General features: G+C 59.2%; 2 protein-coding genes across 3 annotated transcripts; both read left to right on the top strand.

Annotated features, from left to right (window-relative positions):
* Positions 1 to 1448: 1448 nt before the first annotated feature.
* PPM1J (protein phosphatase, Mg2+/Mn2+ dependent 1J) lies at positions 1449 to 6753 on the top strand. Of its 2 annotated transcripts, none has more exons than XM_045801492.2 (10): positions 1449 to 1800; positions 3146 to 3260; positions 3734 to 4021; positions 4295 to 4407; positions 4693 to 4777; positions 5376 to 5494; positions 5695 to 5758; positions 5911 to 6018; positions 6136 to 6287; positions 6432 to 6753. In XM_045801492.2, exons 1-10 carry the CDS (start codon positions 1475 to 1477, stop codon positions 6577 to 6579), a joined length of 1518 nt encoding a protein of 505 aa, XP_045657448.2. In that variant the 5' UTR covers positions 1449 to 1474; the 3' UTR covers positions 6580 to 6753. The 2 variants fall into 2 exon arrangements, with proteins under 2 accessions (XP_045657448.2, XP_045657449.1); XM_045801493.2 differs by having other exon boundaries at positions 1671 to 1800; positions 3100 to 3260.
* Positions 6754 to 8893: 2140 nt separating this feature from the next.
* Positions 8894 to 15051, top strand: RHOC (ras homolog family member C). Its single transcript, XM_045801499.2, has 5 exons — positions 8894 to 9053; positions 12324 to 12487; positions 13014 to 13134; positions 13424 to 13554; positions 14406 to 15051. Exons 2-5 carry the CDS (start codon positions 12332 to 12334, stop codon positions 14577 to 14579), a joined length of 582 nt encoding a protein of 193 aa, XP_045657455.1. The 5' UTR covers positions 8894 to 9053; positions 12324 to 12331; the 3' UTR covers positions 14580 to 15051.
* The last annotated feature ends 223 nt before the right edge of the window (positions 15052 to 15274 follow it).

The raw sequence follows: 15274 nt of genomic DNA, 5'->3' as shown, positions 1-15274 counted from the left end.
ATAATAAAGACCTGAATGACCATTATGAGATTTTTATTTGGAAGCTGCGAGGAAAGCCACCCCTTCTGCGGGCACACTTTAGCTCAGGATCAGAGAGGGTTATGTTCATGAAGCATTCTGCCCACAGAGCCCAGAGATGGAGCCCCAACCATGAACTCGGCGCCAGTGATTCCTGAGGGCTACCCGTGACTTCCATTAGGACCACAGGGCCTTGTCCCCACTTGGACAGTGCATGGGGTAGGAGGTGTCTCTGGCGATCTATTGATCAATTTCCTGATAACAGGCTTAGGAACAGGGCTCTTTGGGCATGGAATTAGTACCACTTTTCCCTTCCACGCAAGCGCTTAGCCTGGCCTCTGTCTCCCCCTGGCGGTGCCTACGGATCTTGTTCAGCTTGCAGGCTCAGCCTCTGCCTTCAGACGAGGAAGGTAGAAGAGGGGGATACCCCACTCTTCTCTCTGCTATTCAACTCCTCCTTAACCCTTCCTCCACGATCCCGACAGATCAGCTTGGTTCATCAGACAGAACCGAGTTTGGGTGTCTGAGGACTGGCACGGGTGTGAGTCTCTCATTGGCTGCGTGACCTCTTGAGGCAAGTCCTGTAAAATGACAGGCGCGTCATCGGTAAAAAGAACATAAAACCCACCTTGAAGGGCTGCTGGTTGGTATAAATGGTCTAATATATGGAAAGTGCTTTGTAGCCAGCCTACTAGATAGGAAGTCCGAACAGTTATTGTTATCCTTATTAACTAGCTCTGCTGTGGTCGCGGGAGGCCCAAATGTGGGGGGAAATTGGGTCCTGAGAAGGAAAGTGGAGTCACAGTGGCAACCGCTCTCCCAGATCTAGAGGTGATCGTCCTGGGGAACAGAGCCGTCAGGATCCCAAGAACTTACCCCCGGCTCCCCAATTCAGGATGGTGGGCTCCAGCCCGCGTCGTTAGCACCCCCACAGCACACCCAGCACCAGCTCCTCGCCCTCACTCGCACTCCAGCAGCCCCAGCCAGAGGTGTTGTCACACCGGGTGCTTCACACCCAGCGGTGGCGGAAGCTGCTGGTTTCGTTCTGAGGTCACCAGCTCCATCACCCTTTGGGCAGGCTGGCTGCTACGAACCGAGGGCGAGGAGACCCCCCACCCCACCCCCGTCACAATGGGGAAGTTCTAGCTGATGTTTCATTTAGAGCACGGCTGAAAGAGGGTGTGCTTCCCTCCGTCCCCTTCCCGCAACATCAGACCCTTCTTCCCCAAAGAAACCGAGGCGGAGCGAAGCCTGAACACGGCGGGAAGGAGCAGCGAGCGGGTGGGGAGGTGCGGGGGGCGCCCCAGAGCCGGAGGTTTTGCCGGGACCCGCCCTGCCCGCCCAGAGCCAATGGCCGGGGAGAGCCCGCAGGGGCGAGCACCGCCCACCACGCGCCCTAGGGGGCGGGGCCCGCCTCGGGGCGGGGCCACGGCCGAGGGCGGGGCAGGGAGGCAGCATGCTAAACCGGGTGCGCTCGGCAGTGGCGCACCTGGTGAGCTCCGGGGGCGCCCCGCCTCCGCACCCCAAGTCCCCAGATCTGCCCAACGCGCCCTCGCCGCAGACCGCCGCTCCTCCAGAAGCGCCCAGGAGCCCTCCGGCGAGGGCTGGGAGCGGGAGCGCAGCGCCGGCGAAGACCGTAGAGGCTCGAGCGAGCTTCTCCCGACCGACCTTCCTGCAGCTGAGCCCAGGGGGGCTACGACGCGCCGACGACCACGCTGGCCGGACTGTGCAAAGCCCCCCGGACACCGGCCGTCGCCTGCCCTGGAGCACTGGCTACGCCGAGTGAGCGCCCCCGGGAACACCCTAGGCAGGAGGGGACCCCAGCCCCCAGCCCCTTCCCCAGCTGGGCATCCCCGGCGCTCGGATGCGTGCCCCTCGCCGTGCTCGGCGCAGGGAGCTCCCTTCTCCCAGGACCTTTGCTTTCCTTTGGGCTTCGGGCCGCACCCCCTCCCAGCCCTTTCTCAAGTCAGTGCAGTCTTCCTCAGGACCTTCCAGCTGGTTGACTACCCTCACCCGCGCCGCCTCAGGACCTTGTTCCCTTCCAGAGCCCGGAGGGTGGAGGGCCCCGTGGAGGATGAGTTGGCCAGTTCTTGGTCGGGGCCGGGCAGTTTAATGGCTAAGGGAGGCGGGGTTTCAAGGAGGGGGGGGGTGCGCTTTTAATAGAGGAGAAGGCGGCTGGAAAGACTCGCTCCTGGGCTTCCCGACCCCAACGCCCCAGTTCTCTGTCCCTCTTACCGTTCCCCTCCCCCTCCACACCCAGAAATAGCCCGCGACACCAGGCGGCCTCCCGCTTCCCCAGGGGCGGGGGAGGGGGCCGCCCGGGGAAGCAGGAGGGTCCCCTTTGAATGCCTCTCGGAGGAAGGGCATGGCACTGGCCTGGCAAAGAAGTGGACCCCGGTCGCAGCGGGGAGCAGCCGGCTGGCTCCCAGGCCCGGTGTATTTTTAATAATTCCACTGGGAAAGCAGAGCACTGAGGGAGATGGGGGCGCTGAGGTCGCTGAGGGTGGTGGCTGGTAGACCCGTGGCCCCACCACCATCTCCCCTAGCTTTCTGTTTGGGAAGAGTTTGTAGTTTTGCGGCTCCTGCACAGTCCAGGTGGGCTTCCACCCCTACCCTATTTCAATTCCTCTTTCCCTATTTGGGCTGGAGCACTTCCTCACTGCCAAAGCAGCAGAAACTTTCACTGGATGATTTTAAGATAAAGGTGGGTGTGCCCATGAGGGTGGGGTGCTGTGGACAAGGCACTAGAAAAGTTGATTAGGCTTCAGGGTGGGATGTAGGGCCTTGGCAAGCAGGATAGTAAGACCTCCTGCCGCCCCTGTCCAGCCCTTTCCCCAGCAGCCAGTGGGAGTGCCCCCTTTGCCAGGGACGGGGCAACGGCGCAGAAACGTGCCGCGGCTGGCCTTTCTATGAGGTGGTGGGGCCCGACACCCAGACAGTACTCCTTGTGCCTTACCCTGCCTCCCTTCTCCTCCTCTTTCTGGCCTGGATCCCAGGTGGCTATGACCTTTCTCAGTTTGGCCAGCAGGCTAGAGAGGGTGTGTGTGTGTGTGTGCGCGTCTAAGGTGGGGGTTATTCCAGGACCTGGTCTGGTGTCCAACCTGATGTGGTCACTCTGGCCTGGCAGGGTCATCAACGCTGGCAAAAGCCGGCACAATGAGGACCAGGCTTGCTGTGAGGTGGTGTATGTGGAAGGTCGGAGGAGTGTTTCAGGGGTGCCTAGGGAGCCTAGCCAAGGCCAGGTAAGCCCCCACCCCCTTTCCCCTCCTCCAGAGACATGGTGACACCTCTCCCCGGGGATTCTAGGCATCCAGTTTTAAAATCTCAGACCTAACTCCTAGCTCACTAGCTTTCTACCCCTGGCACGGAACTGACATTGACCAGTTAGAATGTCAGTATAAATGTTCCGTTTACCACTTAGAATGTAGGTGCTCCTGCATTTATGGATGGTTTCATTCATTGCCAATGTTTATTTTTGTATCTTTTATCCTCCGAGTTTAGCTTTTTTGATGCTTTACTTTCTGACACATAATAGGCCCTCGGTAAATGAGTGAATAAATCTAATTTGCCTTTCATACCAAACTCTGACCTCCTCTCTGATGTTAATATGGTTGCCCAGAGAGTCTTGCTCTTCTCCTTGTATCACACACACACACACACACACACACACACACAGTCTCCCTCATTCACCTCCATCCAACCTTTCCTCCACCAGGGACTCTGCTTCTACTACTGGGGCCTGTTTGATGGGCATGCAGGGGGCGGAGCTGCTGAAATGGCCTCCAGGCTCCTGCATCGCCACATCCGGGAGCAGCTAAAGGACCTGGTAGAGATACTCCAGGACCCCTTGCCACCGCCCCTCTGCCTCCCGTCTACCCCAGGAGCCCCAGGTTCCTCTGATTCTTCTCACTTGGTTGGTTCTCAGTCCTGCTGGTCTTCACAGAAGGAAGTGACCCATGAGAGCCTGGTAGTGGGGGCCATTGAGAATGCCTTCCAGTTCATGGTGAGTGGGTGGCCCCGGGCAGAAGCCTGCTAGGCAGATACTCTGGTCAACTCTGTATGGGAATCAAGTGGCCTAAGGGGCCCTGAGAACCCACAACACGAGGGCCTGAGCAGGGCTTGGTTCAGAGGGAAGGGAAAGGGGAGTTATACCCATGTCTGCCCTCCTCTCCTCCAGTGTGGCTTGGTTGGGCCCATTTATTTTTGCAGATGGGGGCGGTGGTTGTGTGCCTGGAACCTCTTCATTCGCCCCCTCTGACCCTTCCTCACCTGGCAGGATGAGCAGATGGCCCGGGAGCGGCGTGGCCACCAAGTGGAGGGGGGCTGCTGTGCACTGGTTGTGGTCTACTTGCTAGGCAAGGTGTATGTGGCCAATGCAGGTGACAGCAGGTATGGGGAGGGGGGTTTGAAAATGCCTACAGGGGGTCACACTCTGGGATGGGGGAATAGAAGAGAATGAGGGTGGTGGGTGTTAAAAATCAAAAACCCGAGGGAGGGATGATGTCAGGAGCGGTCATACATAAGGGATGGCCTGTAATAGCCACGAGGGGAGGCAAGAGCGGGGTCTGGGTGAGGAACCCCAAGGGTCATTGTGAGGGAAGGCCTGGTCTTTCTGGAATTCTCCACAGCGGGTCTGAGGAGAGCCCAGCCCGAACCTTTTCTTTCTCTGGGCAGAGCCATCATTGTCCGGAATGGTGAAATCATTCCAATGTCCCGGGAGTTCACCCCGGAGACTGAGCGCCGGCGTCTTCAGCTGCTTGTAAGTAGGAACTCACCTCCCTACCCCCGTTCTTTGTCGACTCTGGTGGCTCTCTGTAGCCTACGGCCCCACCCTCGCCACCCGGACAGCTCCTTACTGGGACAGCTCCTTCCTGGCTGCTCACTGGGAAGGCCGCTCTGCTCTGCAGATGACGGCTGAGCTGGGACCTGGTGGCTTACGAAGCAGGAAGGAACGTGGGCTACTCCGGGGCTCCCACTGTGGCCCCCGCGGAGGAAGGAAGTGAAGTCAGAGGTGGGGAAAGGAAGGAGCACAGGCCCCCGAGAGGCAGTGTGGTTTAGCGCTTTCAAGGACTGACTGCAGGGCTGGACTGCCTGGGATTGGATCCTGGTTCGAGTCCTTTGCTAATCGTTTGACCTAAAGATGGTTCCCTTAACTTGCGTCAGTAGCTCCTGCCTTAAGGGTTGTCGTGAAGTTGGGGGAGATCATACACATTATTTGTATTAGAACAGTGCATGGCACATGGTAAATAAGCCCCAGTTAAGGCCCTGCTGTAATTAACATCATCTATAGGCCAGGGCGTGCTCGAAGCCTAATGCCTCCCTGGCCCTCTGCTCTGTCCGGCCACTCCCAACCCCAGGGCTTCCTGAAACCAGAGCTGCTAGGTGGTGAATTCACCCACCTTGAGTTCCCCCGCAGAATTCAGCCCAAGGAGCTGGGGCAGAGGACGCTGTACCGGGACCAGAACATGACCGGCTGGTAACACTTCCCTCAGAGCTGGGGCCCGTTCCCATGGCAACACAACCAGTCCCTCACCAGCAGCAAGGTGGAAGCTGGAGGCTGGGCCAGGCTGGGGGGGGGGGGATGTGGGCCTTCTTAGGGGTTTGTGAGGGGCATGGCTCCTCGGGGAGAGGGGCTTTGATGCCTGGGTGATGCCTCCTCTGCTCCCCCCTCCCCAGGGCCTACAAAAAGATCGAGCTGGAGGATCTCAGGTTTCCTCTGGTCTGTGGGGAGGGCAAAAAGGTAAACTCCCCGGTAGAGGTGGGAGAGGGCAGGAGGACCCACCACAACTTGTCTAGGGAGGTGGGGGTTCTACCCGAGGGCAGGGGTGGGAGGGCCCGTAGCTTCAGAGGCTGGGAGAGGGCCGTGGCAGCACCCACACTCATTCCCTATAGGCTCGAGTGATGGCCACCATTGGGGTGACCCGGGGCTTGGGAGATCACAACCTCAAGGTCTGCAGCTCCACTCTGCCCATCAAGCCCTTCCTCTCCTGCTTCCCTGAGGTGAGCCGTATGGGGGCTTCCTCAACCATACCTTCCCTCCTCTGGGGGCCCCAGGCTGGCTTTCTGCCAGGGTCTCTTTGTCCCCAAGCTCCTTTTCCACTGTCTTCTCCCCGCCAGGTGCGAGTGTATGACCTGACGCAGTACGAGCACTGCCCAGATGACGTGCTAGTCCTGGGAACAGATGGGCTGTGGGATGTCACCAGTGACTGTGAGGTAGCTGCCACTGTGGACAGGGTGCTGTCGGCCTATGAGCCCAATGACCCCAGCAGGTAGGGCTTGTGTGGTGGTGGGGGGATGACAGTGGGGAAGGTAGGGGCCAAGGGAAGCAATGCTTGGGGACCCACATGAGGGCCTATGTATCGATCTTCCCATGTACATGTTGGAACATGAATGTGCACGTGTGCTCCTGGCAGGTACACAGCTCTGGCCCAAGCTCTGGTCCTGGGGGCCCGGGGCACCCCCCGGGACCGTGGCTGGCGTCTCCCCAACAACAAGCTGGGTTCCGGGGATGACATCTCGGTCTTCGTCATCCCCCTGGGAGGGCCAGGCAGTTACTCCTGAGGGGCTCAGCCCCACCCCTCCCACCATCATCCTAGCGTCTCCACGCTTACCCTCTGCCAACTCAAACTCTGAACTTGTCTCGCTGACCTCCTTTAGTGGCAACGTAACTGAAGAAGGGGTGTCAGTTAGATCCAGAAGTAATAGCTAATGGCAAATAAACCAGATGGATACGAATGTGTGTCTTTATTTATTCTGATTAGAAACCAAAAGGCTCTTTCAGGTGGTGGAAAGAACGGCAAAGCGGTCCTAAAAATGCAGTGCTCCCCGGTTCTGTCTTTGCCCTCTGCTCGCCCCACTCCACATGCTCCCGTCCCCTTCCATGGCTTCAGCCACCTGCTGGGGTTTTCTAAGTCGGTATTTCCCCCAGATCTTTCCTGAGCTTCAGGCCCATGTCCTAGCTTCAAACGGAATCCACCATTTCCCTACACACGTGTGCCTTCTCCTGGTTCATCTTGGAGGGGGCACCAGCTCATCAGCCCAAGTTAGAAATCTAGGCCTTGGCACCTTTGGCTTCTGGCTCTAACCCAGCAAGTGAATCAATCACTACATGCTCTTGATTATATATCACAAAATGCATTTCCTATTTGTCCAGCTAGCCCCACCCCTACTGTTACTACTACCTTAGGCTCCTAACTCTGTCTCCAGGTCATGCCCCTGTATCCCCAAATGTGACCTTTCCACAGGGTGAATCTGAGTTGGTTATTCCCTTGAGAGAACATTTCAGTGGCTCCCTACTGCACCTAGTCCAAAATCAACACTCAACTCTTGAGTGTGGCATGCAAGGACATTCACGATCTGGCCGCTGCGTCCTTCTCCAGTCCTATCTTTCAGCCCCAGCCCCACCCTCCTGGGGGTTCCATAACTCTTTGAGCCTATTGTGGCTCCGACCCATTTAACATCTGCTCATCACCTTATCTGGAAAACTGCACTTGTCCTTCAGGGCTGGGTATGTATCCCCCCACAGCCCATGCATGCCCCCAGGACAACCACTGCCTCCAGTCTACAACGGAGCAGCAGTTAAGGGCAGAGACTCTCGAGTCCTCCTCTCCGGGTTCTGGTGTCAGACCCACAACCTCTTTGCTGCTCAGCAAAACGGAGGTAACCGTGCTACCTTAAAGAGTTGTTTCAAGGACTGAAGTAGTTCATGTCTGTACAGAGCCAGGGGCACGCAATAAGGGTTCCAGAACTTGCTATCTTTAAGCTGCTTGTATTTCGCGTTTGGACTAAGTTCTCTGAAGACCGAAATCAATCTGAACCGAGCACTTAGCTCTCAGTTCACACTCAGTGCATGTCTGTTGAGCAGGTGAAGAGGCCTGGGGACCCAACTTCTCTGGACCTCAGCCTGTTCATTTATCGAACGTGTGGGCTGCTCTCCAGAGCTTTAAAATCTACAGGACTTCTGACATTCATTCACTCAGAGAATATTTCTTGAAAAACTTAGGTGTGTCACACAGCGTGCTAGGCGGTGGGGAGGGCGGGGGGGGGGGAGCATAAAGGACGGCAGGGAGAGAGCACCGACTCGAGGGCCAGACGGACCTGGACCGTCTGAACTCTGGCTCTGTTCCATACATGTGGGCAAGCCGCTTAAGTTCTCTGAGCCTCAGGAGATGGGTGTACTTAACCCAAAGACCCGTGATGAGTACTGAAAGGGCTGAGCTCCGCAGCGAACAGGTCGCAAACTAACAAAGTGCTGGTAGACTGCCTCATCCTCCCTCCCTCACCCACCTTAACAAAAAGAGATACACGCGTAGGTGAATACCCGATGCGACGTATCAGACCAGGCCAAGTGTCCCCACTGGCACCGAAATAACGCACTGGGGATGGAAGCTGACTTCCCAGCTGGGGATCAGGAAAGGCCCCCAGGAGTGCCCTTCGAGGGGTACGCAGTAATTGGACTCAAGGAAATTCCAGGTGGGGGGAAGGGAGTTGTCAAGTGGAAAGGTGGCCTGGGACTCAAAGGATCTGAAAAGTCCCCAAGGCGGGGGCGTGATGTTGGGCAGTACTTACCCGGCAGGGTTTTACGAGCGGAGGGGGGGCGGGCGTCTTCCGCAGTCCCCTCGCGCTAGGTCCCAGGGGCTGTGGGCGCGGGTGGCCGGTTGGCCACGGGAGGGCAGCAGCGGCCCTTTCCCGACCCCACCCCGAGCGCCTCACAACTTTCCCGACGCCGGTCCGCCCCTGGGGGCTGGAAGGCGGGGCAGAGGCAGAGTCCTCGAGGGGTCCCGCCCGCCGCCCACTCCCCGGACCCGCCAGGGATCCCACCCCCGACCCCCGGCCGCAGCCGGGACAGGCGGCCATGCCCCGGGCTGGGCTGTGGGCAGGCGGAGCCAAGGGCCGCCCCCCCGGCCGGTCCCTCCCCCTGCCGGGCCCGCCCCTCCCCGCCGCGGCGCTGAAGGAGGGCGGGGCGGGGGCGGGGCCCCCCGGGTCAGTCTCAGCCTCCGGCACTGGCCGCGCAGCTGGAGGCGGCGGAGCGGAAGGTACTCGGGGCCGGGGGGCTGGGGTGGCGGGGCGTCCCGGGAACTCGTCCCCGGGAGAGCACTTTCGCCCTCCTCCGCTTGGCCGGAGCTCGGGGCGCCGGGCGGGGAGGGGGCTTCGGCCAGAGCGCGGGCCGCCCTCCTTCCCCTGGGACGTGCGGCGTCCGGGCTGTGCTGGGGTCGGCGCGGCCGGCCCCTCCCTGGTCTGCGGCGAGGGCTCTCTCCCACCCCACTCCGGGAGCTGCCCCGCGGGGCCTCTCGCCTGCTGTGTCCGAGCCTGGGTCCCTGCCCTTCCCCTCCCGGCTTCCCGGAACCTGCCCCGCCGGGCGAGAAGCCAGGAGGCAACTTGGGTGTCCGCGGGGGAGCCCCAGTCCAGCCGCCCTGGCTCCCAGGCCGGGCGGCCCGATGTGGACCTGGGCCGGGGTGTGGGTCCGGGCACGAATCCGGCTGGAGATGGGAATTCCCCCAGGCCGGGCCGGTGGAATGGCGGGAATAGGGGCGTGGTGTGACCATTGGGGGCTGCATCGGCTCCCAGAGGTCTGGACGCCTCCCTGGACGGTTGCTGGAGTGTGCCTGGGGCGGAAGGTAGGGGAGATTGGGAAGGATCTCGCTTCCTTTTATGTGTGCAGGAATCTCCTCCCTTTCAGACCCCTCCCTCCCTTGCACCCCCCAAACTTGCCTAAAGATTATGTTGGGGCTTTGGGCTGGGAGGCTCTGAGGCTGAGTCCTGTGCTTGCTTCTGGTTTTAAAGTTGAGGTGGTATCTTACTCCTTCCCTAGCCCTCAGGCCTGGCCTGCCTACAGGGTACAGCCCACCCCTGGGTCATCTGGAAATCTAGATAGAATGATTGAGGAGAGGGTGGGATGTCTTGTCTCTGGGAAGGCCCCAGGAGCTTCGAGCTGCATTCCAGCCTGTGTTGGGTTTGGTTGCCCCTCTTAGGGTCAGTGGGGCAGTTCTTCTGGGGCTGCCTCTCACACGGAGCTGTTTTCCTTGCCATGTTGGCCTTGGGCCTAGTGTCCTGGCCTGGCCTAGGCCCGCTGCTCTTCCTGCCCGATGAGAGCCTGAAGGGAAAGTCTTCTAATTGAGCTGGGGACTCTAGGTCACTGAATGCATGCCCTTGCCCCTGAATTCTGTCCTGGGCCTGCCACCGTCTGGTGTCACCTAGACTGTCCTGCTGCAGGAGGCCAGTGGCCTGCTCACACCGAAGTGACTGGTACTCACCGCAGTGGTGACTGCCCTTCATCGACACTGCCCATCCCAGGCCGGGCTACCCCAGCCTGTTTTCCTACAGCTGGACCAATGGAACTAGTGGAAGTGGGTGGGGGAGTTGATCACCTGGGCAGAATTTCCAGGGAGAATCCCCTTTTGGAAGGTGGTTTCTATTTTTGAAGGGGATCTGCTGGCATGGTGCATGCCTTCTTGCCTGTTTCTCAGGGTACCAGGGAGAGACCCTTCTGTGGTGGGGAGAGTGTGGCCGTATCCTCTCAACTCCTAAAAATTCTGACTCATATCCACTTCCTCTCATCCCAGTGTTGTGCCTGTGTGTGTGCCTGTGTGTGTGCCTGTGTGTGTGTGTGTGTGTGTGTGTGTGTGTGTGTGTGTGGAGAGGAGGGAGGCCACCCAGGATCCCACCGTTGAAGAGAACTAGCTGTGGGCTTGGAGTATTCGCTTTCCTAAAGGGCAGACCAAGCCAGGCCTGTGGGGTGGTGGTGGTCTGTGGGGAGTACAAGAGTTCAGCCCAGTTTGACAGGATGTGGGACTGAGAGAAAAAGCCAGGTTTGGGGCAGAGATCGGGTTACCATCCCTTCCCTCTTAGCTTACTCCCTGCCTGGTTGGTGCCGGGACTGGCCCTTCTTCAGCTGTTTTTTGGGAGCTCCTCCCAGCTCGGGCTCTAGCCCCCTCCCCCTTCCCAACAGCCTCGACGGCATCAGGGCTCTGGAGCCCGCCCTCTCTTCCTCCGAGGCTGGAGGCCTGGGAATCTCAGCCGGCCCTCCAGCCGCTCCTCTCCCCAGGGAGGGAGGAAGTGAGGCTCAGCTCAGGGGGGGCAGGGAGGCTTGGGTAGGTGTGATGAACTGTGCAGCTACTTGCTCGGGTGTGTTGGGGGCCCGGGGACGTCCGGAAGCCTCAGGAAGCTGACTCCTTGGCCTGAGTCACAGGGAGGGGTGCGCTGGGCCTTGGGGTGAGCTAGCCAGAGAGGGGAATGAGGGGTGTCCCAGGGGGTGGGTAGAGGTGATTCCCTGGTGGATTCTTCTCAGTCATTCTGCTGTGGTGGGTGTGTGGCTCCCTACAGTGTGGTCATTGTCCCCTGCCTGGGGCTGAGTGACCCAGTGTTGCTGCCAGGCCCAGGAGGAAGGGGGGAGGAGGGCAGACTGCCTGCATGTGGGCTGTGGGCACTGCCGGGACTGAGCCTCCTTTGTGTGACTCGGGGCTGGCTTTGGGGACTGGGCTGGGGTGCGCCGGGGAAGCCGGTTGGCTGCTGCCACTGCCCTCTGTCTGGGTTTCCCTCCCTCTACTCTTTTTCCCATCTCTGGGGTGATAGGTAGAAAAGGCACCAGACTCCAGAGTCACACAGCCCTGCCTTGAATGCCATCCCTGCCGCAACTCCGAACACATGTCGCGACCTTACGGAGCCTCCCTTCCCTAGTGCGTCAGAGTGGGAAGTGCACCGTCCACCTTTGCGGGCTGCTGGGGACCGAGTCAGGAGATGATTTTTGTCCAGATGCTCAGCGTGGCTTCCCTTACCCGCCTGTCACCTGGTAGTTGCTTCCACTAGCCTGCGGTCTTGGAGAGGGCCTCCTCACTTGTGACTGGGCAGGCGCGACTCATCCTGAGTGAGGGACAATGTTTTCTTGATCGGACCTTAGCGATTATGAAACTTGGAAAGTAGCAAAATCCTGGTAACGCATGAGGTCTGACTTGAAGCCCTGGTATGTATGGCAGATTACAGGTGGCTCTTCCAGGCATGTCCCTGATCCCTGAGCACCCGTCTAAGTGTCCAAGATCGCACAGTTGGTGGCTCCCAGCGGGGTGTGTCTTCTACCTCCCACTTCTGTATTCTAATCCGTCCAGGGAGACCTGTCCCTGACCCTGAGATTAGGAATTTCAAGCTCAGTTGTCTGAACGATTAGTTCTTGGCAAGAACACGCCTGAGCAAGCCCCTGTCCCTCCCTTTGCTGGAGGCCTCGGTTTCCAGGTCTTGGGGGCCCCAGAGAAGTGTTTTTGGATTCACTGGCTCTTTCCCAACCACCCCCCCCCCCACCTTTTCCCTGTCAGCCCGAGCCATGGCTGCGATCAGAAAGAAGCTGGTGATTGTGGGCGATGGGGCCTGTGGGAAGACCTGTCTGCTCATCGTGTTCAGCAAGGATCAGTTCCCTGAGGTCTACGTCCCCACCGTCTTTGAGAACTACATCGCAGACATAGAGGTGGACGGCAAGCAGGTGAAGGCCAAGAACCCTTCCTGTCTCCCCCTGGGAACCCCGCCCCGACACTGTGGACCTTGGATGTCCTTCCTCACCATCCACCCACTCCTGGCTCCTTTCCCTGCCGGAACCAGTACGTGTTAGGAAGTGAAATTGTAGTTTCAGGAGATCTAGAAACACCTCCTGGTTCTTCGGCCCTGACTCTCTAATCTGGGCCGTCCTTTTGCCTCTGAGCTTAAGTCCCTCCGACTGCAACATGGGGATAATGGTAAGGCTTCCTTCGAAGGTCTTTGTGACTTACCATCAGTCGTGGTGCTTACAGTGGTAGCTTCTAAACTACATAAAGATCAAGCACCCCCATCTCGGGATTTCTAGAAACTCACCTAATTTACATGTGACGCGCATTGTCCCTGGCACGTAGCAAGTGCTCAAGAGATAGATGTTGAGTGAACCTAGAGGGCCAGTGGTTTCCGAGGACCTCTGGGTGGCAGGGGACGGGGTAACCGGGGCCCGCAGGCAGCTACTCACTGGCCCCATGCGTCAGGTGGAGCTCGCTCTGTGGGACACAGCCGGGCAGGAAGATTATGACCGCCTGCGACCTCTCTCCTACCCGGACACTGATGTCATCCTCATGTGCTTCTCCATCGACAGCCCCGACAGCCTGGGTGAGGTGGGGTGCGGGGTGCGGGCCTTGGAGGAAGGGCACCGAGAAGCCCTTGCATTCAGCCACCTTCCGAGACGGGGTGCTGTTAGCCAACTGTGCTGTGGGGACTCCGGCCCTTGGGAGGGCTCCGAGGGGGTACAGTGGTGGGGGAGAGGGACTCTGAGCTGTGAAAGGGGCTGTTGTGCCGAAGGGCCTCTAATACTGCTGTGAGGAGAGAACGGGGCCCCTGGGGGGTGGAGCTTTCTAGCCCAAGTGGAGGGACCGACACCTGTTGGGACATGTCTGTGCAGAAAACATTCCTGAGAAGTGGACCCCGGAGGTGAAGCACTTCTGCCCCAATGTGCCCATCATCCTCGTGGGGAATAAGAAGGACCTGAGGCAAGACGAGCATACCAGGAGAGAGCTGGCCAAGATGAAGCAGGTGGGTGCGGTGGCCAGGCCGGGAGCCCCTGCAGGGGTTGGCGACCCTCGCAGGGCCTGTTCTCCAGCCAACCTCCTGGTGTGAGGTCTGCCTCCTCCTCCCCAGTGAGGAAGAGCCAGAAGGGCCCTTAGTCTCTGGTCCTGATGATCAGATTGTCAGGAAATGGGAGTGACTTTTCCAAGGTCACTTGGCATTTTAAGGTCTTCATCTGTTGTCCGTTCTGCTTGGGTGGGGACTAGTAAGAGTAGTCCTGTCCTCGGAGACAGCTTCTTCACTACGTGTTTTGCTTGGGGTGTGCAGGTTGAGCCGTTGGGGTACACCTGGGGAGGTGTGGGCAGACGTGGAGGCGGGGGGTGGGGGCAGGCACTGGAAATGGCTGGAAGGCCCAGAGAGGGAGGGCGCTGGCTTACCTGGTTAAGTGGCTCTCTGGCCAGAGGGCTAGAGCCTAAGAAAGTTGCCAGGATGAGGAATATGGACTATCCTGGAAGGATGATGATGGCAAAGTTTTAAACTGGGTCACACCTGTGTGTTAGAGAAATTCTTTTGGCAGGCACAGAGCATGGACTGGAAACAAGCGAGAAGAGAGGTGGGGAAGGTTGGTTAGGAGGTGCCAGGTACTATTCAGCCAGAAGAGGAGGGTGCACCATGGGATACAGGGCCGAGGGAAACAGTTTTTAATGTAAACGTCAGTCTTGGGTCCTGGCCCAGAAACTGCCCAGGGTGGCTGGGACGTGGGTGCCTTGTGGGGTGAGGGCTGGAGATACTGTTCTAGTTACTATACTTCACGGGTAGCGTGGGGAGAGGTACACTTAGCCACCAGCTTCTTTTGACCTCTGGCCTTCTGTTCTCAGGAGCCCGTGCGATCTGAGGAGGGCCGGGACATGGCGAACCGGATCAGTGCCTTTGGCTACCTCGAGTGCTCAGCCAAGACCAAGGAGGGGGTGAGGGAGGTATTCGAGATGGCCACTCGGGCGGGCCTCCAGGTTCGCAAGAATAAGCGCCGGAGGGGTTGTCCCATCCTCTGAGACCCCCGAGGCCTCCCCTATCCCCCCCTTCCCTTCCCAGGGGTGCAGCTGTCCACCTCCTCGGCCCACCCTCTTCGGGCTCCTTGTCAAAGGCTCCCTTTTCAGTTCCCTCCAGCCCAGGACTGCATCTGAGTTTCCCCAGCCCCACCAGCCCCCCCAAGGTGGTGGTGGTAGGCCGGCCCTCCCTCCCCGCACTCTGGGTACCTAGGGCGAGTCCTTGCCCTTTCAGAGCAGAGTCCCTTCTCCTGCTGCCTTGGTCCAGGGGTGGGGCTCTCGATCTCTTCGGCCTTCCCCAGAGGGTCCTCATACACCAGCACTTTATACACTTCTGGCTCACAGGAGTGTCTGGGGTAGGGGACTTGGAGGGTGTAACCCTGAGCCCCACGTCCCTGGCGTTTCTGCTTTGGACAGGGACCTTGTTTCTGGCTCTACTTGGTGGGGGGCATGAATAAAGGCCACAGGCTCCAACATATGTGTGGCAGCTTCCTGTCTTTCTCTCCTGGTCCCTGTCTTGGCTGCAAGCCTGGAGTCCCAGCTCTCCCAAGTTGCTTGCCAGGCTGGCCCCCAGTCTGTAAAGGCAGGACTCCCGGGCAGGCAGGGTGGAGTCTTGGAGCAAAGGATGAGGTCATGCCTGGCTCTGGGCCTTGGAGGCGGGTGAGGGGAGTGGTCTGGAGCAGGGGCTAAACTTAGAAGCC

The sequence above is a fragment of the Ursus americanus genome, chromosome 12, assembly GCF_024610735.1.
Source record: "Ursus americanus isolate L20-20 chromosome 12, mUrsAme1.1.p, whole genome shotgun sequence".
NCBI classification, from domain to species: Eukaryota; Metazoa; Chordata; class Mammalia; order Carnivora; family Ursidae; genus Ursus; species Ursus americanus.
The sequence above is the reverse complement of the archived record's forward strand: the minus strand, read 5'-3'. Positions and strand labels throughout refer to the sequence as shown.

What these genes read in the sequence shown, in the direction of transcription:
- RHOC (XM_045801499.2), top strand. Translation starts at nt 12,332, where the DNA reads ATGGCTGCGATCAGAAAGAAGCTGGTGATTGTGGGCGATGGGGCCTGT. An exon ending in TAGAGGTGGACGGCAAGCAG is followed by an intron (nt 12,488 to 13,013) that starts GTGAAGGCCAAG and finishes CCCATGCGTCAG; the next exon opens with GTGGAGCTCGCTCTGTGGGA. An exon ending in CGACAGCCCCGACAGCCTGG is followed by an intron (nt 13,135 to 13,423) that starts GTGAGGTGGGGT and finishes ATGTCTGTGCAG; the next exon opens with AAAACATTCCTGAGAAGTGG.
- PPM1J (XM_045801492.2), top strand. Translation starts at nt 1,475, where the DNA reads ATGCTAAACCGGGTGCGCTCGGCAGTGGCGCACCTGGTGAGCTCCGGG. An exon ending in AGAATGCCTTCCAGTTCATG is followed by an intron (nt 4,022 to 4,294) that starts GTGAGTGGGTGG and finishes CTCACCTGGCAG; the next exon opens with GATGAGCAGATGGCCCGGGA. An exon ending in GCCAATGCAGGTGACAGCAG is followed by an intron (nt 4,408 to 4,692) that starts GTATGGGGAGGG and finishes TTCTCTGGGCAG; the next exon opens with AGCCATCATTGTCCGGAATG.